Source organism: Chiloscyllium punctatum, chromosome 26 (assembly GCF_047496795.1).
Source record: "Chiloscyllium punctatum isolate Juve2018m chromosome 26, sChiPun1.3, whole genome shotgun sequence".
Taxonomy (NCBI): Eukaryota; Metazoa; Chordata; class Chondrichthyes; order Orectolobiformes; family Hemiscylliidae; genus Chiloscyllium; species Chiloscyllium punctatum.
In genome coordinates, this window is record NC_092764.1 from 55,020,600 (window position 1) to 55,047,523 (window position 26,924).

Below are 26,924 nucleotides of genomic sequence, written 5' to 3' on the forward strand. Positions count from 1 at the left end.
GGAGGGGAATTTGCAAGTGTTGATGCTGGCCATGTACCTGCTGCCTTTATCTTTAAGTGGCAGTGGTCATGGGTGTGGAAGGTGTTGTCTGAGGAGCTTTGATGAATTTCTGCAATGTTTCATCATCACTATTGAAAGCATGATGGCAAGCTTCTTTGTTGAAGCTGGAGAAAAACAAAATGCTGGATAAACTCAGTAGGTCTGGCATCATCTGTGGAGATAACTCTGATTCTAACTCCACAGATGCTGCCAGACCTTCTGAGTTTCTCCAGCATTTTCTGTTTTTATTTCAATCCTTTGTACTTTGCTTTTATTTTCCTTTCTTGAAGGTTTTGATTCCTTGTGGGTGAAATGTCACACAATTGCTTACCTGTGGAACTCTCAAGTGCCCCATTCCTCATGTATGAATTATAATGGGGAAAGTTGGGAGCCTATGCAGTTGCATGGTCATCATTGCTGAATCTTATGCTGCAAATGGTCTTTGCAGAATGTTGCATCACTGGGTTGTAAATAAGGGAATGAGAATCCTGTCTGTTCATTTCCATTCTTTCCCACCTGCTATAACCCCAGGACATTGAGTCAAATGCAACATTTTTATTGTCACTCCCCAGGCAGTTTGAATTGATCCATGAATGCTCCTGCCTCTCTATGTTTCTGGTATTCACTGGGTAAACTCATTGCCCAATCACAGGAGCCAGGTCCATGAGATGTGAAGTGCAACAGAATTATGGCTAACTTGGATTTTTGTAAATTTAACAATATTTTAAAATGAGTCACAAAGTTGTTCATCATCTGATGGCCTGGAAAGGCAGTCCAAAAGTGAATCAGTATTTCTTTCATCCCCTACCATTACACAAACCGACGCCAATCCAAAGGATGTAGGAATCATAATCTGAGGTCAGGGGAGAAAGAAGTTTCAAGAGCAGATCTTAATCGGAGTTTCTGCAATGGTAAAGTTCCTTTGTGAGCCTGCCAAAGCTTCTAAAACCTACATAGCATTGCACCGGGTTTTGTTCCAGTTTAACATTGTAAATTATGTAGCACTTAAAGTAATAGCAAACTGTATTGTTACACCCACAATTGGGATGGCATTCGTGAGTGGCATTTTTTGCTCACTGATTAAAAACTGTTCTGCAAAGCTGTGAAGCATCAAGGATGTTAATTGGTTCATTCTTGCAGGTAACGGAGCTGAAAAGCTTGGCAAATCATGTCATAGTTGGCAATGTCTCCTGTGAAACAAAAGATTTGTTTGCAGCCCTGCCTCAGTCTGTCGCTGTGGATATCAATGACCTGGGAACTATTAAACTCAGCCTAGAGGTCGTTTGGAAGTAAGTCTTCAATAGTCTAAAATTCTTATGAGATTAGCCTTTTGTAGTGTGTTCATGAAATGAAAAATGCTTTGTCCACAGCAAAAATTAATAAGAATGTTAGATAATCAAAGGAGCACTTTCATCTGATTACAATAGACCCTTTTATTTGCAATCCACTACAAGTTCCACTGTAAGTTTTACAAGAAGTCTGTCATTCAGAATTATAACACAACTGCATAGGATCTGCTTAGCTCAAGCTCTTAAATTATTAAGAGTTGACTCCTCGTTTGGGCTGTTTTCAGCTAAATAATACATTTATCCGCAAGTCAACAGAAATCTTACAGAACATACAAAGTAATGACAAGAAAATAAATATCAGGTGGTGTCTTACTGTAGCACGTGGTGCAATCTGTGTACATCGTTAAATGCCAACACCACGTCTTTTTTCCTTGGTTGCACAATGTGTTGTAAAATAAATGCCTTGGTATTTTGTGAGTACAGCGAGAATTAAGCTGAAAACTTGAATTAAGAAGGTAATTGATTAGTTAATTTACTGAGTAAATATAAAGCAGGAACAAGTAGCGATGGGTAAAGGAATGTTCTATTTTACCAACCAGCTTCGATCTGAATTAGTATATAGCAACCCTTTTCTTCAGGAAATGAAGCAAGCTCCAGGTGACTGCAGTGGTATCCTTATTCTTGTCAGTTGAACTTCCTTCTATACACGATACACTTTTCACTCTCTCAAACTATTTTTCAGCAACACTTTGCACATTCAATGCAAAGTATCAATTGACTATCTAAACTGGCCACTTATTCCAGTGGTTGGTAGCTCTCTGTGGAGAAGAGGTGATATCTGGCATCTAACACGACTATATTGTTGTGGTTTGTACTGATGCCTCCTCGTTCAACCTCTAGTGAGTTACCCATATTGACAAAATCCAATTCCTTCCTAATTTTAAATATTTTAATCTTAGCTATCAGTCTATATTCTTCCAAGCAAAAAAAAACACATTCTCTTCAAATGTCTCCTACTATCTATGGGTCTTGAATTAAGCAGTCGAGTGACCCTCCTTTTCCAGGACATTGCTATCTCCGTCAATGCGTTGAGGCCAAAATCAGTCCTTTGGCTGCACAAAGTTAAGAATAGCAATGTAGTTTTATATTTAATTGCCATCCGTGTATGTCTTAACATTACATACACTTTCACAACCACGCGGTTTATTTTTTACCTTCACGATGAGCAGCTCCAATAAGAGTAGGACTAGAAAGCTGAAAATATTCGAATGCAAGAGAATTGAAAACTTTTCGGATTAATGAGGTCATGGTTACTTTTCAGTACCTGTACTCTGCAATGAAATCCCAACTGAAGATTAGAAAGGATAACATAAAATCCAGTCAGTTCTGCTATAACACGGTAGTTCCATTCTCATGCAATCAGTGTTATAAGAAAATCGCGTAATAGCAGCACCATTTAAACTAATGGGGCTGGAACTGCATTATAACCGATACACACTTTAAAATTTCACGGTTTAGAAACAGTGTCCCTAATTTGTCAATTGGGTTATAGCAAATTTGTGTTAACAAAATGCAGGTTATAGCAGAACAGGGAGAAAGTGAGGACTGCAGATGCTGGAGGTCAGAGTTGAGAGTGTGGTACTGGATAAGCACAGCTAGTCAGGCAGCATCCGAGGAGCAGGATAGTCTACGTTTCTGGCATAAGCCCTTCATCAGGAATGAGCTGTTATATGGCCAGTACAGGTCGTTATAGTAGAACGGCCCGTACTGGAAAATCTCAGCAGGTCTTACTACATCCATGGAGAAAGAAGTGGCTAATGTTACTGGCCAGTGACTGTTCGTAACATTTTGAAACTTTAAAAAAATCTTCATGATCATGCCCAATCTACTATCTGCAGTGTTTTCTGTTTCTGTGTAAGGTTTTCAACCCTGCGCTGCAGTATTTTGTTTTGAAACAGTTAATGCTTATCCTTGAATAAGTTGGGCTTTTTCAAGGGCAAGTAGTGATTCTGGTTTTATTTGAGGTTTCCTTTGTGCACTTCTTGGGTACTTATGTTTCATTTTTCTGTCATTTTCTGATGCAGTAGCAGAATATGTTGGTTATGTTTGTCTTGTTTGGAAGTATGTACAGCAGGGCTTGAAATTGCGGGTCGTGACTCTGGTCTAGTGGGCCACACGGGCTGCTCCTGCTCCTATACTTGATTCCCACATGTACCCACCTTACAAAGCAGCTTTCTATCCCATCTCTTGCATAGTTCTGATCCATTTAAAACCATAAATTATTGCTGATCATTCGATTTTATTTCTTTCAATGGCTTCATGTTTAACTTCTATCATCAGAACTGTAGTTGTCTAGGTGCAGGGTATATGAAAGATGTTACCACTTGTTCTTTTGATAAATAGTGTAAAATCCCCTCCCCCAATACAAAAACAGTTGCACATACACAGGCATATACACATGCATCTTTGTGATTTTTCTCAATTGTTTGGCGAGATGGTGCCTTCTCTCACTGTTTTGGATGGAAAGGATGAGGTTTATCCCCACGAGTCAAAGAGAAGAGAATATTCATGGATTTAACGATCAATACCTAGTTACTTTACTCATGATTTGGAGATGCTGGTGTTGGACTGGGGTGTACAAAGTTAAAAATCACACAACACCAGGTTATAGTCCAACAGGTTTAATTGGAAGCACACTAGCTTTCGGAGCGACGCTCCTTCATCAGGTGATAGTGGAGGGCTCGATCGTAACACAGAATTACGATCGAGCCCTCCACTATCACCTGATGAAGGAGCGTCGCTCCGAAAGCTAGTGTGCTTCCAATTAAACCTGTTGGACTATAACCTGGTGTTGTGTGATTTTTAGCTCGTTACTTTACTGCTGATCTCAAAAAGCAAGGATGTTAGGTTGCCGATGCTGAATCATAGCGTTTATGAGCGTACTTGTTTATTTGAAAGTTCACTGGTTTTATCGGCTTTTAATCTGAAGTGTTTAGAGTTGTTATTTCAAGTGCAGGTTCCATCCCCCTCTGCATACACAGAGTGGCCTATCTCTTCCTTCTGCTCCTGTAGTAAATTAGGTAAATGGCTAAATCCCAATGCGTGACATAATTCGCTGTGTGAAACCAAAAGCAAATTAATCTACTAATCAACGCCAGTTTAATCCTTTCCTCCCAGGTATGTACTGACTGGGATAGAGGCATTCAGGTTTTTATTTGACATTGCTTTGCACGAGTGCATGGTCAATTGCAGGATGTGGTAGAAACTGTTTGGTTTGTGCCAGTTGTTAACTGGACAGCTGTAATGACACTCTGAAGAACTTTGTCAGCTCTTGGTGAGTGCACTAAGATCAGCATAAATTAATCATATCCCACAGTCTGCATACACTTTTGTATCATATTATGAATTGAAAGCTTGAATTGAAAGAGTGAAAAATTACTGAAGTAATTAGAGTACAAAAAGTAAGGTTTTGGTGAGCTCTCGGTATAATTTTTAAAAATTCAGCAAACTTCCACATGTCTTAGCTCATTTATTCTGTCTCTTTCAGTCCATTTGACAAAGATGATCAAACCTCTTCTGCCAGCACTGTCAACAAAGTGCCCACTGTGAACAAGCGATTCTCCACATACAATCAGAGTCCTCCAGATACACCATCCCTGCGGGAACAGGCCTTTTATGTAAGCCTCTCTGAGAATGTTCACCTGTATATGCTGCCATTGTGCTTTCCATCACAGATGTCATGAATGTGCAGAGACCTTGCCGAACTAACAAACTGCTTATATTCCTTGAAATCTGTATTTTGAGATCATAACCTTTACCATGAAAACAGCAAGTAGCAAATGATGTTTTGTACAATGCAGTTGGTTTGTTTTAATTTTTGTAATCTTCAGATTGGTGCCTTGGTTTAGAGTTGACTTTGTATCCTTTACCAATATATAGTTTGGCATTAATATGGACTTGCTGAGGAATGGGGTCATCAAGCTATGACAGAACGTTGACTGTGCTGTTTAGAAAAGGACTGAGTGTGCACGCTTCTGGAAAAGAGAACAAAGACCTATCATTTTGTATGCCACAAACACTAAAGTCATCGGTATGGCTATCACAGTCTTATTGCCAAGTTGTCATAGTGACAATGAAACTATGGGAGGGAAGGGAAAAGGGCTGGCTTGCTTACAAAGTGAAACCAGTATGGAAGAAGGCATGCTGAGAAAGCTACTTACTGATTGAAGCTGTTAATAAATTACAACTTTCAGGGCTACTTAAGCAACCTGAGGTATTGAAATATGTATAATTCAGGAGGTAGCTAACCTTGTGTTTCCTAACTTTTACCCTCATAACCACAAATTGTAATTCTGTTGGTTTATAACCAGTAATTTAAATTGGAAGGTTATCATTTATTTATTTAACTTGATATATTCACCAGTTAATACTAAACAATGAATCTCTGTTGAAAGTCTATAATATCAGAGGGCTGAAATTTAACATCCTGGTTTCATTCTTCAAATTCCTAAATGATGAAAATGGCGCACCCATACAATTGTATTTACAATGTGTTTGTTCTGTTGATGAACAGGAACATTCCTCTTGTGCTGTCTGGAAAGTACAAGGTAATCAGCAGTGGTCTGATTTAACTGTCTAGGTTATGACCCACACACTGGCCTCTGTTTGCATGTCTATAATTTATTATAAGTTAGGACATAACCTGCCTCCCTGACTTTATTGCCTATTTGTTTCATCTCTTGACATGGTTTGAGAATATTTTGCTTATAGTTTGTTTTAATTTGAGTTTATGAAGTAATTGGTTTCTCTTCCTCCAAGGAATGGTGCATCGTTTTAGTTGTATGGTTCTTCAATGCTTCCACTTTGAAAATGACACATGTTCTGGTAGTTTGCCTGTGGTGGTTAGGTAATAGTCAGCGTATGAGTGTATTAGGTGGAGCATTTCCTCAGTCCACTTCAGTGGCTCCACATTGTACTTAAGTTTAGCACTGTTTTTATTATCTTGTAACTCTTCTGCTGTCCAAAAGATGTCACCAGCCTCCCCAAAGGGGAAAATTAGCAAAAAAAAAGTAACACGTGAAAATGAACATACTAGAACTCCATTTGAACCATAAAAGATGAATCAACGGTATGTGTCATTTGCAAATGTTATCTGGTGGTGATGCTGACACTGATGATTACACCCTCCACTGCCCTATTTCAGCTTCTCCTACATACTAGGGGCTTCTCTGAGCTGTCATTGGTTAAACTTCCTGAAGCACCAAAGAACCCACTTAATTTCTTCCAGGTGGCTCATGCTGCTTTCTGCTCAGTTGCTGAACTTTGTCTATAGAGTATTCTCCAAGTTGACGTGAATAACAAAACTCCTCTTGTACATTGGAGTGACAGGTTATTCCCAGATTATTGGGAATAAACTCAAGGGATTCAAATCAGAGTTTAAATTATGAGGAATTCAGATTTGTTTTAATGGTTTTGAGATCTGCCTGCCAGTTTTGTTCTAACTTTATATAGCATATTTCTGTCATATTTGTGGCAATTAATTTCTTAATGTGACTATACATTTGTAAGAATATAAATTATGTGGGGCAAAAGGCTCTTGAGTTTTTAAACTAACTACTGTGGATATTAGAATGTTGCATGATTTTGGATTGATTTTATTCATTCATGGGATCATTGGCAAAGACAGTATTCAATACACATCCCTGGGTGCTCTTGAGCTGGGTCACCTTGACAACTGAAAGGATTGATGGACTACTTCAGAGGGCAGTTAAGATTCAACATTGCTCTGGATCACATGGAGATCAGAGCAGGGAAGACAGCCAATTTTGTTCTCTAAAGGATATTACCATCAAAGCCTTATGTACTGACGTTGCAACAGTGTAGAAAGCATTTTCCACCCCAAAAACTACAATTGGATATGGTTAGAGAACTATGCTTTGCTATATTTTGTTTTCATTCAGGATTTTATTCAAGTGGAAAATCTAGGCTTTTAACTTCTTCCTGACTGAACGCATGATCCTAAAATCTCTCTTTATAACTTTTAACAGGCCTACTAATCTTATTTTAATATTGTTATTTCACAAGGAAATAAATAACATCTGCAAGCTTTGGAGGATATCTTTGATTCGCTGCATATCCTTTCAATAGAAGAGTCACTTTTTTAATTCCCTGGAAGAATCAGCCTCTGGTACATTTCCCTGCATCTAGTTATAGAGCAATGATGACCCAACTGTGGCAACAGAGTATCAGGTTGCCTTCTTGTCCAGACACTGTACAGTGGATGGTAAAGAGGTTCCTAAAAGAGGTGTGAGAAGCTGAAAATGGAATGCTTCATTCATGATTTAATTATAGGATAAATTGTCTTAATTTACTGTTCAAGAGACCTTGGTAGCCATTGGCAGGTAAGTACAGCTACTCCTTAACGAACATGTTCTAAAATGTATTTTTTTTATGGGTAGAATCAAAGTTATTAGTGCAATGATTCATCCTTCCTGAGGCCTGCCATCAGAAACTAGAATCTAGTGCAAGTCCTGATAGTTATTGCTTCATTGGCTACAGAGTCGATAATGTGATCCTGGAAAAGCACAGCAGGTCAGACTGCATCTGAGGAGCAGGAAAATCGACGTTTTGGGCAAAAGCCCTTCATCAGAGTCAATGTTTCCGGCAAAAGCCCTTCATCACCCCTTCCTGATGAAGGGCTTTTGTCCGAAACATCAACTCTCCTGCTCTTCTGATGCTGCTTGACATGTTGTGCTTTTCCAGCACCACACTCTCGACTGTAATCTCCAGCATCTGCAGTCCTCGCTTTTGCTTTCATTGGATATAACCTTGTTTCCTATTCCTGTGTCTGTGGTGCAGTAACTGGAGTACAGTTGCTTTGTCGCCAGAATCTGCATTTCTTTTTTTTTGTAAATCTTTATTTCATGTCATTTCAGATGTTAGTTAGTATTGGCTAGGGAAATGGTTACTGATTACATTCCGCCCAGTGGAGAGAACTGGGAGATGGTGCAAATCTTATAAAATGATACAGCATAGTCAAATCAATTGACAATTACACCAGTTCCTAGCATAAGTAAGAATAAGGTCAGCTGCACAAGAAAGTTGCAGATGGGATAGTTTTGAATAAAAAGCAGGCCTTTAAGATCAGACATTGAAACACTCAGTCCTGAGTTTCTTTTTGCCTTGGTTTGGTTTGCAAGACTTCACATAGCCAGTAGGAATTAGTTAATTTGTGGAGGTCTGGTGTAATGTGTAAAGGTCACTACAGGCTATTGCAGTCCTTCCTTTTGGTTCGAGTGCTTCTGTTTCCATTGAGAATAGGAGCTGTTTCTAAGGGAAACCCCAAAAGCTATCAGCGTCTTTTCTCAGCTTGGTAGGGTTGCTGCTAAAAATGAACATTGTTGCCGACTGTTGACATTTTGCAATAGATTTATCTTGTTCGCACCTTTCCTTGCCTTAGAACGGGAAAGTGTCAATGCTTTGGGCAGCTGGTGAATAGTATTTGGTTACTATGCCATACAAGCAAATAACCATTTTTGTCTGATTGTTCACGTGAAGCATTTTACAACCAAAAGGAGTTGCAGAAAAATTCATCTTGTTGTTAAGATGGGATGAGTGGCTGATGTATCCGTTAAGATTCACTTGGTCTCTCATCAAGACTTCCTGATGCTATTTCGTACCTTGGTGTGTGACTGTGTGATTGTTATCTTTCAATAATATTCAGTGATGAATTTTTTTGAAGCCTACTAGCTTGTTAATTATGTACCTGATAAAATCAGGAGCAGATTATTAGATGCCGTTTATTTGTAGTAGTTTAACAAAAAATAAAACCCCAAAGCACAATTCAGTTTAGTTCAAATTATCAAACTCTGATTTTAATATGAATGTTGTAAGAAGGCACATTTCCATTAATAAATGGCAGCAGCGCTTTGAACTTGGTTAACTCCATGCTTTAATCTCCACCCCGTTGGCTCACAAGCCTCATTCCTGATGAAGGGCTCTTGCCTGAAACATCGATTCTCCTGCACCACACACTCAACCCTACAGTGTTAGTGTTGAGTTCTTGATTATTTACAGAAAAAACCTAATGAATAGAACAACTTGAATTTATCAGACATCTGCGATATATTAAAATGACCCAACCACTTCACTGAAGCATAATCAGATTAAAATTGACACTGAACTAAAGAAGGCCATATGAAGACCAAACGTCAGACTAAGAATTCAGTTTTGGCGAGGATCTTAAGGGAGTAGGCAGGAAGAAAGAAGGTTATGAAGAGAATTCCAAACTCTAAATAATAGATAATTGAAGGGACAGACAACAATGAATGGTGAGGTGAAGGAAGAAAATCACACAACAACAGCTTTAAAGCCCAACAGGTTTATTTCGATGCACTAGCTTTCGGTGCACTGCTCTTTCATCAGTTAGCTGTGGAACAGGATCCTAAGAAACAGAATTTATAGCAAAAGGTTATAGTGTCATGCAGCTGAAATGATATATTGAACAAACCTAGATTGCTGTTAAATCTTTCATCTTTTAGAATGGGTTGCAGGTTTTGGTTCATTAATATGTAAATCCCAGAACTATTTTTAGGTCACATTCTCAGGATAACTTCAGGTGACACCTCAGCTCAGACAATGCAGTAAAGGTGTGAGATTACACTCTGTGTCTGTATCCCAGTCTTGAGTCAGAGTAGTTCTATTTCCAAAGTAGGAATTTATAAAATATTACATGGATTGACTGTCTGCTGATTGTACATTTTTTGAGCAAAATAGAATGTATCTGCAAATATAATTCTGCAAATGCAAATTCACCCTATAAGCCACATGTATCGTTGCATGCACAAAAGAGTGTGTGTGTATGTGTGTGTGTGTGTGTGTGTTGGGGGGGCAGTGGGGGTGGGGGCGGGGGTGGGGGCATGCTTGGTGAAGTGTGTGTGAGTGTGAAGGCGTATAAGTCTGTGAAAGTGTGTGTGCATAGGTGAGTGTAAGAGTATGTTGTGTAGTGGGGTCACCTGCAGTGTGATATGAATCCAAGATCCCGGTTGTTGCCATCCTCATGGGCTCTAAACTTGGCTATCAGCCTCTGCTCAGCCACTTGCATTGTTGTGTATCCCAAAATCTGCCTTGGAGGATGGTCACCTGAAGTCTGAGGCCAAATGTCCCTGACCACTGAAGTGTTCCCAGACTGGGAGGCTACAGTTGGAGAACCCTTCAGTGGTCAGGGACATTCAGCCTTGGACTTTCAGGTGACTATCCTCCAAGGCAGATTTTGGGATACATAACACAGAGTGGCCAAGCAGAGGCTGATAGCCAAGTTTGGAGCCCATGAGGATAGCAACAACCGGGATCTTGGGTTCATGTCACGCCGCAGGTGACCCCTCCCTCTTTCATTTCTCCCTTTTTTTTGTCTTTTTTTTCTCCCTCTCTTCCTCTCTTACAAACATGCACTCTCACTCTCTCTCGTGCACACATACACTCACATAAGTCTATGGGGTGAATTTACATTTGCAGGTATGTTCTACTTGTTCAAAAACCATACAATCTGCAGGCTGTAAATCCATGTAATAATTTATAAATTCCTACTTTGGAAATAGAACTACTCTGACTCAAGACTGCGATACAGACAGACTCCTACCTCACACCTTTAAGGCATTGTCTGAGCTGAGTTGTCACCTTTTTTTATAAAACCTTAAGTTATCCTGAGAATGTGAATTGAAAGAAGTTCTGGGGTTTACATATTAATAAACTGAAACCTGCAACCCATTCTTTAACAGCAATCTAGGTTTGTTCAATATATCATTTCAGCTGCATGACACTGTAATCTTTTGCTATAAATTCTGTTTCTTAGGATCCTGTTCCACAGCTAACTGATGAAGGAGCAGCGCACCGAAAGCTAGTGCATCCAAATAAATCTGTTGAACCACAACCTGGTGTTGTGTGATTTTTAACTTTGTCCACCCCAGTTAGGTAAGGGATAGATGTAGGGGTATGGGTGGGTTACGCTTCGGCGGGGCGGTGTGGACTTGTTGGGCCGAAGGGCCTGTTTCCACATTGTAAGTAATCTAATCTAATCTAGTTCAAGACCAGCACCTCCACATCATGAAGAATGGATGGACAGTGTTGGAAGAATCTAGAATGTTTTCGAGCTGGAGCAAGTTATAGAGATGAGGAGGGGTTGAGGACATGGAAGGGTTTGGTGATATGGTGGGTCCCATTTTAAAAACCTACAGTCCAGGTACTGAATGTTGCTGGTTATTCCACAGAGGCAACCATCCTGTTTGAGCCTCGTGTGAGATAGTGGGGAGGATCACTTAGTTTCAGTTAAGCACAGAAACTCTGATTTTCTATCCCCTCTTCATGAGAGCTGGGGCATCCATGTCATTATAAAGATTCGAGAAATACCATAACTGAAACATGAATGTGAACTTGATATATAATCAGTCTTCTGTCACATGAGCGTATCTTTTTGGAACCTGATCACAGAATAAAAAGCCACAAAACTGTTTTTATAGTGAAACAAAAGCACAATGCGGCAAACACTGAGCAGATCAGGCAGTATCAATGGAGAAAGAAACAGTTAATGTTTTTGATCACTGACTTTCAATCTGCCCTAATTTACTTTGCTCTCAGTGTTACAATGAAGCCTGCCTAACTGCAAGACCTCTCAGAATTGCCCTTTCCTTTTCACGTTCAGGAGGTGGAAACTGTTAATGAAGTAAAGTTAAAGCAAGATGGGGCATTGTTCTTTGATTTGCCTGACTCAGTTCTGTGTTCTCATTAATTGGTTGAATATTTCTTTACAAAAGCACAGTAATAGTGACTGACTTGCTGGAATTATGTTGATGCTCTTTCTACAGGTTTGAACTCTGTTTGGGACTGTTTCAGTCAGTTTACACATCATCTGCAGACGAGATGCCATATCTGGGGTTTGATATTGTGAAGTGATGGTTGGCTGAAGTCATGCTTTTGGCTACTGAGCAGATTGTAACTTGTACCTTTTTTTTTGTTTTGTATAGAACATGCTGCGCAGGCAGGAAGAGTTGGAGAATGGTGCAGCTTGGTCCATCTCCTCTGATTCTTCAGATGGTTCTTCCAGCCCACAGCTGTCGACCAGCGTTAGACATTCTCAGAAAGCACTGGTGCAGCCAGAGATACAGGGAATGGTTCCTAGAATCACTATAACATTTGCACAAACTGAGGATCCTCAGGCAGCCAGCCCTGAGGTCACCAAACAGCAAATGGAGGAGGCGGAGGAGGAGCAGGAGACATTAAAACATACAATTTTTAATGGAACTGTGCCAGTTTCCCGAACTCTCAGCCATATTAGTGAAGCAAGCATAGATGCTGCACTGGACTTGAATGCATCAACGAGCACTGAGTCAGAACCCCAGGTCATTGCCATTTCAAACTTAATGGAGTCTTCCCAGGTCTTAGATGCAGAAGCAGATCAGCCTGTGACTGAGGATACTGTCAACAAGACACTACTATCTGAAGGTCCACCAGAAAAATCAGAAACCCCTGAAAACATGTGTACGCTGGCACCGGAAGGTGAGACTGTTGTTGCTGCTGTCCCAGTGGCTCAGAGTGCTGCCGCTACAGAAGACAAAACTAAATCAAATGATCCGAAAACTGGGCCCACGGAGGATGCAAAGGTGAAACCTGTGGACCCAGGGATAGAGGAAGCTCTGATAACTTTAAATTCAACACTTGATGACTATCGTGGCCAGTTCCCAGAACTCCAGAAGTTAGAGCTTGAGGTGAAACATTTAGAGGAAGTGCTGATGGTAAGTTTTATTTTGTTTTGTTTAGGATTGTATTATTTGGATGTGAATGGACTGATATGAAATTGTAATTTACAAGCTGTCTACAAAAATCTTGTGTTGGCAGCACATTCACTATACCTTTTAAGTAAAGCTGCCAGAGGGCTGTGCTCTCATTAGCGACAGATGACTGAGGGTTTAACCTGAGGGTCACCACTCCTCGGGCAAGGTTGAGAAATCAGGACCTTTGTGGTAACCTCAGCTGGTACAGGAATTGAACCCGTGCTGTTGGCATCACTGTGCATCCTAAACCAGTCATTCAGCCAACTGAGTTAGCCAGTTATAATGCTATCAATTGGTTGTTGGAATTTTTATCCTGACCCTAATTGAAACATGGCAAAATAAATAAATATGACCTACTGTGGATTGCAGCCATTTTGTTGAAACTTTGGCTCCTGTCCAATACTTTGTATTACAGGGTTGATTAATCTGCTGTGAAGTATTAATAGGATACTTCTATTGGGAACCTCAGGTAGTTATTGTACAATTTCTTGTTCATAGACCTACTTTAGTCAAGGCATTGAAGCAGGAGAGAGCTGAAGGAAGTTTGGAGTCTGAGAGGGTTGATGTTCAGGGAAGTAAAGAGCCAATAATTTGTGCACTGCAGAAAGTAAATATACAACTGGCTGGAAATACAACGATTTTTCTTGGAATTATAAAGCACTCCACACATTTTTATTTAATTCCTTTTTGATACAGTTCAACCATTTCTATTTCTCATGCCTGGCAGTGGCTGAAGGGACGTGGGTGGTTTTCCTGACCTTGGGCACACTTTACCTATGCCTCTATGCTGTAAAGTGAATGAATTGCTTGTCCAGCTCTTTCCACCTTGCAAACAATTAGACTAGCCAGGGTAAGGTATTCTGGATAAGTAGTTGTCTTCAACTCTGCTTGTTCTGCTTCACTCACTGACACTGTTCCTTGAAATCATTTCATACATAGGAATGGTCATGCGAACCCTGTCACATACACATTGTTTATTGTCTACATCGTTGGAGGTTTGTGGCTGCACTGAATGTTAACTGACCAAATTTCATTTTTCAGAGGCAACTAAGTAAAAGTGTGCTTAGCTTTAAATACAGCTGTATTTTTGTAATTAATTTATTTTGTCACATCTGAAAATTTGTGGTATAATTACTTGCATTTGTATAATTCCTTTACTGCATGAAAACAATCCAAGGGACTTCACGTGAGCATTTTTGAACAAAATCTGATACATGAGATATTTGGACAGATGTGAGTTTTACCTCCAGATGTATCACCTCATGAAGTAATCCTTATGTTATCTCTCATAATACCACGTTATCCACGTTTAATTTTGAAAAATCCAACAGATGTCTGTTAAATCTGGCTATTGTACTGATGTTACGTTGACCGTGTTTGTGCTAACGTTGAACTATTACAGCAGAAGAGCATGCTTCTGATTAGCGTCATGCTTCAGGTGATTCAAATTATGGTGGAATCTGAGATCCTTATACCTTACACATCTCTGACATGGTGATGATGTTATGAGCATGTTTCTTAAAAATATACTGACTGTGAGGCATAACATAGCATTCTCCTTTTTCTAAAGATGAAATACTTATCCCAAACAAATACAGATAGTTGTTCATGTTTTGTCATGTGAAATAGTTTATAAGATTAACATTAACATTTTAAACTTGAATGTAACTCTTCAGATGTTTGAAAACTCGTCCTGAACTAGTAATTGTATATCTGTTTGGAGGTGTATATGTTGTTTTCTGTTGGAATTGTTGCCACACCAAATACTGGAGCTAATGTTTTATGCTTTATATTGGAGTGGTTGACTTGTGCAGACACATAGGTGTTTTTGAAGCAGATGCAATTGATTTTGAGCTTGCAGTAGACATGGTTCTAGGCTTTTTGTGGGGCATTCATTTTTAAAAATCGTGACCCTCTGGGGTCAAAGTATTGCAGTAGGCAAGATTTTGCTGTTGAAACCTGCTTGAGAGAATCAAAGACATATTGGTGGTCATCTTTCCACATATAGTGGGCATGCTTCGGGATTAAATCTCTCCGTGGAGATACCTTGTCCAGGAAGTTGGGAGTGAATGGCAGGAGCTAATATAAAAATCAAAGGCAATGTCACAGATCCTTTTTGTTCTGCAGGATGGGTATTTGTTTAACTTCTCAGTCTGGGATTGGGATGGACTCCATGGGCAGAGTAAATGGACCCAAATAAATTAATCTGTCTGGTGACACAGAACTTCATGTTGGGAAAGCCCAGTCCTTGTGTTTGTGTCACTGTCATCAGTAGGTGAAGGGTGTGGTCATATTCTGCCTTTTGTCTTGCCTATGGTCACACTGGCGTCAGCTTTACAAACATTGCCAGTTACATTCATGTTAATCCTATTCGTGTGCTGCTGGAATATATCTTGGCTGACTGGTAGTCCACATGGTAACTATCAGGAACAAGTACCATCCAAATTGTTGTAAATTGAAAGATCTAGGATTCTTCAACAAACCATTACCAATGTTTCACTTTGATAAGGACCTTGCTTTGGAAAATTGAGGATCTAATCATAATGCATCAGCATTGTTTGTGAATACCTTTTAAGTGAAACAATGAGGAGTCTTGGATCTCGGTATAGTTATATGGTGCCATTTTTCTTTACAACCTATATGACAGATCCATGCCAATCTGTGAGATGGTTGACCTTTTGAATTGTGCGTGAATTCATTATGTAAGTATATGCCATGATTCCTTGGATGATCAATAAATAGGCTTCATTATCCCTAAGATGCAATACTGCATCACCCTTAAAATTTCCGTTCGCTTCAAATCAACCTGGATACAGGTATGCGATTATTGACAGATATGATTGTGCCACATGTGGTCTGTTTTGCCACAGTAGAGGTCATTGAATCTGATGAATTGTGACTATACCGAACTCTGTACACTCCAAGAGTGCTGCTGAACCATTGGTATCTACCAGATTTCACAAAACCAAGATAAGGTTGTGTATTAACGTTAAAGTGTGATTGTGCTAATGCGCAGAGTTGGTGATCCTTTATAAGCTGGGAGATGGTACAGGCAATGAGACACTATGTTTCACCATTTGCTGAAGAACATCTCTATCAGAATACATGAACTGGGTCCTTTGTTGATTTAGCTATTTTTTAATTAATTCACAGGATGTGCAATTCACTGGCCAGGCCAGCGTTTATTGCCCAACCCTAATTGCCTAGCGGGGAGTTAAGAGTCAATCACATTGCTGTGGATCTTAATTCTAGACTTCTATTGAATTCAAATTCCACCATCTACTGTGGCAGGATCTGAACCCAGGTCTGCAGACCTTCCCCTAGGTTGTTGGATTAACAGCCAGTGATAATACTACTAGGCCATTACCTCCCCAACATGTGTCATCCTGATACTAGTTGTCTTATACCATTGATTAACATTGCGTGAGGTTAACAATGGAAAGCATAGTCATCACCTGAGACTTGTCTTTCAGTCAGTTAACTCTGGGCCTAATCAATGTCCTTGTGTATTTTCTTTTAGCACTCTCCTTACTGCCAGTTTTGTGGTGCTGTGGTGGTGTACTGCCTTAATGGTCACCTATTTTATTCTGGGTTATGGCTGGGCCATTGAAATCAGATTTCCTGCACATGTGCCCAATGCGCCTTGGTGCCATATGCTTTACAGATGTCGTGAAAAGCTGGACAGCTTTTATTTTACCACATCTATTACAAACTTTTTTGGTTTAGTGCATTTTCTTCACCAAAACAATAGTTGCTATGTCAGCTGTATCTAAAACAAGTAATTGTTGGTCTGTCACTATGGTTTCATATGTGTTGCAGCCATCCTCAAGTACTTGGTCAATATTATGCCCCTTTTTCTTGCCCAGAAGATCCTTCCTGAAGGATTTAAACTGTATAGAGGCAATCACTAATTGAATGAGCCTCTCTGATAATTCCTCTCTGAAAGGTCACATTCGTGGGTCTTTATGACATGAGTTGGGGCCTGAAGTTATTTCTTACTTTGAGCAGATCTCTGAAAACTTTCCAGAGTTTTTCTGGATATTTCTGGTTTTCCATGGACAAACTGAACCTGTTAATTTGTCGAGCCCCTCCATGTTGATGTCTAGCAATGTGTTTGGAACTCTTTCCTGGATCGTCTATCACTTGATCTATAAAATAGAATTGCATATGTTTGAATAGGTGAAGTTCAGTAAGGGTGTCACTGAATGTCTGTCTTATATTGAGGGTGCTGCCTTTTCATTATTTAGCCTTAAAAGAAAAATTGGACCTTTTTTTAAAAGCGCTTGTATTTTGTCAGTGGAAAATAAGACTGTATACTTGGCTTTCAGCTGTCAGTCATGTACAGCACTGTGTTGGCTCAAAAGTGGATTGCAGCTTTTATTTTTTAGTTGACACAACTTGTAAAAATTTCTTGTCTCAAATACTTAAATTCCAACAAAAATAAATTAGCTTCTTTTTTGTGACTAATCTACAAATCTCTACAGCTGTCTGTACTCAGAAACTGGCTCTACTTAAAAGGTGAAAAACTGACCATTTTTCTGTTCAAAAAATGGTCCAAAGCTCTTGCACTGTTGGGCTTCAGTTTGTTTTCCCAAATATCTACCACTGAGATCTTGGAAAATGTTATAGATGGCTAGAGCTACTGACCATGCTTTAGGATTTGTCACCAGTAGGATACATTAACTAATGTAGCAATGCCTATGTTATCCCTTGTAACATAAATGAGGTGTAGATAACATTATATTGAACGATCCAACAGATGTTACAGCTGGGTTTTATGTACAGACATCACTTTCATGAGCAAATCAATATTTGGGATAGAGTTAAGCGGGTACGAGCAGGAGGTCATGCTTTTGTAGCATGTCATGTTTCAAGTGATCCAAGTTAAGATGGAGTCTGAAATCTCTACACTGCGTAAGGTCACATGCTGTGACATAGTGATGATGTCATGAGCATGTCTCTTAAAGATTTACTGACCAAAAGACTCAACACAACATGAATAGTTGACTAAAAAACTTGGAAGGAAGAGAAGAAGAAAGTAAATAGGTTTTAAGGAGGGAGTGATTAAAATTGGAGTTGTGCAAGAGACCTGAACTGGAGCACAGAGATATCTTAGAGTTAACCAAAGCCATGATGGGATTTGACAACAAGGATGGGTATTTTAAGATAATGTTTGGCCAAGTGATTAATGTTGGTTGTCTTATATGGTGGGTGAATGGAATGTATTTTATTAGGATACAGGCAGTAGAGTTTAAGATGAGCGCAAATTTATGAGGATGAACAGCTGGCTAGGATTTCAGCAACTGCAGCTATAAACACATAAATATATCTCATGGCTGGTGGAGAGAATAAATTGTCTCACTTTGCTCTTCACTTGCTAATGCACTGGAGCAAGTTAAGGTGAGAGTACTGTATTTTGAGAGAGTGACGTGAATTGACCTGATGGGCTTAATAACTTTTCTGGGGATTGATTCACTTTCTATTGTGCAGCTGGCAGCTGTGCCTTTATTAAGTTTCTAACCAGGGCAGAATTCCCTCCTTATGTAGAAGCCAATCTTGTTCAATCCAAGCCAGCAATCCCTGCTGTAATGTCGTGAAGAATAAGTTGGTAGTATTCCTGAGTGAACTGACCAAGATGGCTCCCAAGGCTTCAGCTTATATGGTCAACAGTGCCTTGTTTGCTCTGAATGCTGACAACTTCACCAGCCTGTATTGGTATTATTTTGACATTTCTTTTTGCCTTTAAAAATGTTCAAAAGCTACTTATTTATTAAATGAGACCATTAACTTGTGGCTGGAATAATATTTTGAGGAAGTAGCTCTCTGGATGAATGTTTGATTAAACTCAGCAGCATCTGATCATTGAACGAGACTGTTTTAACTTGGATTTGACCATTGCAATGGAAAGGCACAAGTCCATAAACACCCCAGCTGTTCAATGATGATAAGAGTTGAACTAGCTTTTCTCTATGTGAGGTAGCATACTGGAGAGGAAGGGTGGAGAGAAAAAGAGAGAGAGAGACAGGAGCTAGGTGGAGGAAAATGAAGTTTTTACAGTTTCCTCCTTCGTCCTTTTTTCCTCGCTTTCCTCCTTCCTCTTTGTCCCTTTATTCCCTGTGAGAAGGGTAATTGCAAAGTTGATTCACCTCAGGACCATTTACCTCTTTGACAGAGACATAGCAATAGTTAACTGACTTGTTTTCTCCAGAAATAGTAGGGGGTGAATTTATGGAGGAAGATGATTAGGCCCAAGTAGTCCCTAAAGCTGTGATGAGTACGCAGATCAGTCTTTTAGATATACACAAGATTGAAAAAGCCTTTTGACTGATCTATTAGTTGAAAACTTTTATCCCCTGTCGTCATCATCATAAGACTGACCTGCTAACCTACTTCCGCAATTTCAGTGTAGATCCAAACTTGGACCTGTTTTGCTTTCTCTATGACTCAACTGCTTTGCCTTGCTGACTCATCGAGGAAGTAGCTGTGAATTATTCTGATGTTAAGATGGAATGTCTATTTGTTTAAATAATTATATATTGTGTGGGTGATTATTGACCACACAGAGTGTGCTGAGATATGATAACTGGCCCTCCTATGAATCCCCTGAAATGCTTCATGTACCAACTGCTTTGACAGACTGAATGATGTCTTGAGGATGTGAAACCGATTGTGTGGTTTGATGAAAGGCGGCTTTGTGAACTGCAAGACTCTGTGGGTTAATCTACACATAACATCTCTTGAGTGCAGTCAAGGTAGCCAAAACATTTTATGGAATTATCACTATCTTCTTTAGAAAATCCTAAACTGTGACAAGAAAGCCAAATCCTTTTATCACCACTTCTGTTGTTAGATATTTAAAAGATGAGGACATTTTTCAAATCTATTAGAATAGATTTTGAGTGTTTGTTGATCTGCCATCTAATGTGTTCAGGTTCTGTCCAGTATCTGACAGTGGAGGTTGTTGGGAACACTTCAGTTTAGCGCAATGTAACGAAACTGCCTCCTGATGCCACTGACCTCCCCTGGTCAGCCATATAGAGCTTGGTCACCATCTGTGCTGGAGGTTTGCAGGGTAGTGTCCTAGGCCAAACCATCTTCAGCTGCTTCATCAATGACCTTCCCTCCTCCATTAGGTCAGAATTGGGGATGTACACTCATGATTGATTTGATTTATTGTTGTCACATGGACTGAGATACAGTGAAAAGTGTTGTTTTGCATACTCTACAGTGGATTGTACCACACAAAGTGCAACAGGGTAGCAGAACAGGCTGCAGGATAGTGTTATAACCACAGAGAAGGTGCAGTGAGAGAGAGAGGGAGATCAATGTTAACAATGTTCAGAAGTCTGAGGATAACGGGGAAGAAGCTGGTCTTGAATCTGTTTGTGTGTAATCAAATTTTTATATCTTCTACTCAACAGAAGAGGGTTGAAGAGAGTAGTACCAAGAAGTCTTTGATTATGTTGGTTGCTTTCGTGATGCAGCAGGAAGTATAGATGGAGTCAATGATGGAAAGCTGGTTTGCTTTTTGGACTAGTCTGTGTTCATGGCTCTCTGTAATTTCTTGTGATCCTGGGAAGAGCAGTTGCTGTACCACACTGTGATTGCACAATGTTCATAACTATCCGTGACTCCTCAGGTACTGAAGCAGTTCATGGTTAAATGCAACAAGGTCTGGACAATATCCAGGCTTAGATTAACACATGGAAAGTAACATTTGTGCCATATAAATGCCAGGCAATGACTATCTCAAGTAAAACAAAATCTAACCACTACTCTTGATATTTACCACACTGTAAATAATACTCTAATAATCTAATCTTTAATGGTGTTGCCATCACTGAATCCCCCACTATCAAAATCCATTGACCAGACATTCAGCTGCAACACGATATGAATAAGGTGGTCACCTTCCTGACTTGAAATATATTGCCATTCCTTCACTGTAGTTAGATCTAGATCATTTGTCTATAACAGGAAAAGCAATCAGTCCAATACCAATCTCTGGAAAAATCCATTACAAGTCTTCTTCCAGCCTGAAATAGTCTTTTATAATTACTCTGTTTCCAATTTTGCATCCATTTTACTACTGTCCCTTTATTTCATGACCCATAACTAGCCACACATCTCTGCAGTGTGACACTTTATCAAACATGTTTCGGATGTCCACATACGCTGTATCAACAGTAACCCTCTGTTACCTCTTTAAAAAACTCCTGCAAGTTAGACACTGTTCCATTAACTAATTTCATGCTGACTCTTCCAAATCAGCCCTCAATTTTCCATGTGACTATCAATTTTATGAAGAATAATTGTTTCTAGAAGGTTCCTCACCAGTGAAATTAACCTGCTCTGTAATTGCCGGGCTGACCTTTTTTTTGAACAAGGGTGTAATGTTTCTAATTCTCCAACGTTTCAGTACCACTCCTGAATCCATAGAAGTTTGCAAAATTATGGCTAGTGCCTCGGCAATTTAAAATTGATAAATTTAGAACTTCATGTATGTTGGCCAAGGGCGGCAGTTCCTCTAGGTAAAGGCAGATGCAGAGTGTCTGTTTAACTCCTCAATCATGCTTCTTGCCTATATGGGTAACTCCCATTTTGTTCTCTAATTCACCCAACTCCTCTTCTCACATTTTTATTATTGATGCATTTATGAAAGACGTTTTTCATATTCCCTTTCCCAGTCTTTCTTTATTCACTTCCCTTCTGGATGTAGGTTTGCTTGCTTGGCTGGAAGGTTTGCTTTCAGATGTTTCGTCACCATACTAGATAATATCATCAGTGAGCCTTTGGATGAAGCACTGGTGGCATGGCCCACTTTCTATTTGTGTTTAGATTTTCTTGGGTTTGTGATGTCATTTCCTGTGGTGACCTAATTTCCTATGGTATAACCTTTCAGCTCAGCAAGCAAACCTACATCGAGAACCTCAACCTGAGCTTCAAATCTTCTTAAAACTCATTAACTTCCCTTCTGAATTGTCTGTATTTAGCTTAGTTCTCAACTAATGTTTACTACCTGACACCTATATAAGTGCACTTTTTTCTTTATCATCAAGGAGTTCTGTATTTGTTTTTCTCCCTCTTTTGAAGGATCTACTTTGTTCTCAAATCATCATCTGTTTGAAGGTGGCCCATTGTTTAGTTACTGTTTCTCACACCAATCTTTGGTTTCAGTTTATCCAGTCCAGCTCTTACCCTAATTGAAGTCTCTCTCCTCTCGCGGTTTGATCAATCCAGAGTCAGAAGAACGTCATTTTAGACAGTCACTCTCAACTTTATGATGCAATGATGAGTGTCACTTGATCTACTTGGTCCACCCTACTACCAAGAATTAGGCCTCTTGTTGTTTTAGGAAACATGCTGTTTTAGGAAATCCTCCTGAACATAATCGGGGAACACATTTCCCTTACTGTTCCATACGTTACCACAATCCGAGTCAATATACAGGTAATTAAAGTCCCTGATTATAATGATTTGGCGGTTAAAAATTGCTGTAATTTCCTTGCAGATTTGTTCCCCAATGCCCTTCCCACTAGCTGTTTTACTGTGGATTGTACTGAGTGATGAAATTACATCTTTCATAATCCTTAGCTCGAGCCAAAGTAAATCTATCGTTGAACTCTCTGAAACATCCTTTTATGCAGTGATAGTGCAAAGGTCACCTTAACCAAAAGCACCACCCCTTTTCCTTTCCCTCCTTTCCTATCTTTTCTGAACATGTACAGACAGGAATATTTAACACCTAGATCTACCCTTTCTTGAGCCAGGTCTCCACTATTGCCACAACATCATAATCTCAAGATATTCTAGGCCTCTAACTCCCCAACCTTATTAACTATACTCCATACATACATACATAGATAAAGTCGCCATAGTTCCAGAGACCAGAGAGAGAAAGAGACAGCTGGTGGTGAGTTTAACCTGAAGGTCACTTCGCCTCAGCAATGGGAGAGGTTGAGAAAGCGGGATCGCTGTTGTAACCTCGCCACAGTGTGAGAACTGAACACATCTGTTGGTGTCAATCTGCATTGCAAACCTCGCCATTCAGCCAACTGAGCTCACTGACACAGTAGTCCATACACATGCAGTGTAACCATGATTTAGACTTCACTTTGTCCTTTCTCTGATTCCACCTTTTACAGTTATTTTGTTGTAGTGCTCTCTGCCTCTCCTGGTATTACTGTTATTGCTGTGAAACTTCCATTGCTGACATGTTTCTCTCTCTCAAATTCTGATTATCCACCACAACATTGACCCATTGCCTTGCTGCCACCACTTTCTTCCACCCCCTCCCCCACCCTGGTATTCACAAGCTCAGAAAGTGATTGGGCTGGACGTAAAGTTAGAAAATTCCCAATTTCATTCCCTTCTCTTTTAGAGGGAGTTGGTTCATGTTGCAAACAGGACAAGAAAGTCAGCAAAAGTAGATTTTTTTTTCACCCCAAACTCCCCACTCTGTGCATCTTACTCTCCCAACGACGTGAGTGTAAAACATCATAGAGCATTTTCACACAAGCATAAAGTGAGTTTCCATTTAGTGTAGGCAGCTCACACACTCTCCAGTGAATGAGTTGAGTAATATCAGCTGGAGATGACTGCAAACTTGGACATTACACTAGTTGTGAAGTCTTGATGTCAGTGCAAGAGATCCCAATTTGTATGGGCTGTGCTTTAAGTTGAACTGAAGCAGTGGGAGGAATTGAGACAGTGGTGCAGAGGTCACTGAGGCAATATAAAGGATACTTGGGATGTAGTGGCTTCTGAAATTGCAGCTGTTGTGCTGTGACTGTGACTATTTGAAGACTGGATGATAAACTGAAATTACAAGCATCAGAGTCGCAGCAGAAATTTCTGCTGGAATGTAACCAGTTAGTACTTTCTTACAAAGGAAGTCCAGCAGTTTGTCTGACCTTTTCCCATATGATGGGGGAGGAATAGAAAAAACAAAGCTGGCTTTTTCAATGTGCGCTGCTGAAAAGTCTCTCTTTTGGACCATTTTGGAAAAATAAAACATTTCATGGGGTATGGGTGTTGCTGACAAGGCTGATTTGTTGGCCATCCCTGATTGGCCCCCAAGAAGGTATTGAACTGCTTTTCGCCCCTTCCTTATTAAGAATCGATTTACCACTGTCTTCAGAAAAGTCAAAGATACCACTACGGCTGCCTTTTAAAAGGGTTCCAAAGACTCTCTGAGAGAAAAACATTTCTCATCTCTGACATAAATTGCTCATTTTTAAACCGTGAACCCTGATTCTAGATTCTCCTGTGAGAGGAAAATCTCTTTTACGTCACCCTGTTGGGATCCCTCAGGATCTCGTATGTTTCAATCAAGTTGCCTTTCACTTTTCTAAAGTCCAGCAGATAAAAGACTATCCTATCCAAACTTTACACAGAAGACAGCCCCTTTTCATTCCAATGCATTTTTATCCTTTCTTAAGTAAAGAGAAACATGCCGTACATGGTACTCCAGATTTAGCCTCACCAGTATGCTGTATAACTGAAATACTTCCCTCCCTACTTTTGTATTCAATTCCCCTTGCAATAAATTAAATTAGATTAGATTACTTACAGTGCGGAAACAGGCCCTTTGGCCCAACAAGTCCACACTGAACCACCGAAGCGCAACCCACCCAGACCCATTCCCCTGCACTTACCCCTTCATCTAACACTACGGGCAATTTAGCATCACCAATTCACCTGACCTGCACATCTCTGGATTGTGGGAGGAAACCGGAGCACCCGGAGGAAACCCACGCAGACACTGGGAGAATGTGCAAACTCCACACAAAGTCGCCTGAGGCGGGAATTGAACCCAGGTCTCTGGCGCTGTGAGGCAGCAGTGCTAACCACTGTGCCGCCCAATTGAATTACCTTCTGGAATTCTAAGTGCAATACATTGTCAATCTTTACTGTGGCATAACATTGGAAATCAAGCCCTGCTATTCCTGGAGTTATCACAAAAGTTTTTTTTAAAAAATTATCAAAGTACAGTAAGTCTCCACTTTGCCTGTCGGATTGACCCAGGATAACAGAAAATGTGGATTAGCTTCTGTACTTAAGAAGTATAACTCTTTATTACAATTCTAACCACAGGTAATCAACAGTGAACTGCCAATATATAATTCTACTACTAGCCCTGTTCTAAATCTACCCTCCCAAGTACACGTATAGACAGACACAAAAAAATTTGTGTTATGATTGGGGGAAAAAAAAGGACACTGGAGAAGCAGATCGGTGTTGCCATGCCTCAAGATTCAATGGGGGTGTTTGTTTTTGATTCCCAAACCATGTGGTTCTCTGACTTTTCCTTCAGGTTCTTTCACTGTTTTTACAGGAGGCACAAATCAACCAGTGTCCAAATGATAATGGAGAAATATAAATTATAAGTCTCTGACTTATTGTTTAAAAGCAGCAACTTATAGTAACTGGTGAGAGAAAATAACTGGCTTTCTTCAGGCTTTGGGTATCTTTCTGGATAGAGACACTCCCCTTTCTGAAGGCTTCTGCGTGTATTGTTCCCATCCACAAGCCGCAGAGCCAAATGGATAGCTGTCTGGCAGCTGGTCTTTGGCATCTACAACTGGTCACAACTCCATGAATCACTTGTCAAACTGTTGGCGTAGGAATATTGTATATAGGTAGCATTGGTGTGCTATCAACAATGAAAAATTACTAATATTATGAACACTCTTCGCTACATACCAAAGGTGCCTGTACCAAAGAAGGATGAGGAAAAGATATATTCTGGTATTTACAGCAGAGAAGGTTAGGATGCCTTCCAAGGTCTGGTGGCCTCGTCACCCAAAGGATCACACAGGAATCCTGAACACACAATTTGTCTAGTGGGTAAACTGCCAGCTAAAAATCAGGGGCTGAAAGAATTAAAAAATAATTAGATAGAAGTATCTATGTAGTGATATGTTTATTGTGTTTCCACTCTATGCATGATGTAAATCTAAGCAATAGTAATGATGCACTTTAGAAAACTATACACCTCTTATTTGGTATATGTAAACTTTTTGTCACCGAATCCAAGGGTGTAACTGCCTCTATAATCATTATTTCTGGGTCTCCAGCATATTATTTTTAGATTCTCTGGAATCCTTAGCTATAGCTAACTAATAAAAACCATTTTAATATTTTAAATATCTTCGTCAGGTCACTCTCCGTGGATTACAGTTAGAGGATAGTGAGGCTGCTGTCAGACCTTGGAAATTCCTGCAACACCATCGAAACCTCACTTTGTACACAAACTTCTGGAGCTGGGCCATCTTCTACCCCCGTCCTCTACCGCTAGCAAATTAAATTTAAACATGATTTACAACGAGTTTCAATAATTTGGTTTTTTTTTTAAAAAGTACAGCAATTCCTTCCTCAGTCTGTTATAAAGCAGTCTTTTTCCAGTTCAGTCCACAATACAAAAATCAAGTAAAACAAAAAGATGGCTTTTACAACATCCACTCGTTGCCCTTTTTCCACAGTGTATGTCACTTCCTCAAAGAACTCCAATAAAATTGGTGAAACGGGATTTTACTCAAATCTACGTTTATCCTGCCTGACTACCTTGAACTTTCTAAGTAACCAGCTGTAAAGTCTTTAATAATGTCTGTGTTAAATTAACTGGCCTGTAGTTTCCTGATTTCTGCCTCTGTCTCTTTTTGATTAAAGGATTTACATGTCTTGTTTTCCAATCTTCCCCAAAACTCGGGAAATTTAATAAATCAAAACCAAATCTATTAACTGTCTTGCAAGCAACTTCTTTGAGGAC

The 26,924-nt window shown here is 39.8% G+C and overlaps 1 protein-coding gene across 4 annotated transcripts in view; it reads left to right on the forward strand.

Moving 5' to 3' along the window:
• The window catches only part of ripor1 (RHO family interacting cell polarization regulator 1), a 324,487-nt gene that overhangs the window by 260,477 nt on the left and 37,086 nt on the right, over positions 1 to 26,924 (forward strand). For all 4 annotated transcript variants that reach the window (XM_072547436.1, XM_072547435.1, XM_072547437.1 and 1 more), the window contains exons 11-13: positions 1,180 to 1,328; positions 4,876 to 5,005; positions 12,347 to 13,114. In XM_072547436.1, coding sequence (XP_072403537.1) covers positions 1,180 to 1,328; positions 4,876 to 5,005; positions 12,347 to 13,114 — 1,047 coding nt within the window. The remainder of the gene's footprint in view (positions 1 to 1,179; positions 1,329 to 4,875; positions 5,006 to 12,346; positions 13,115 to 26,924) is intronic.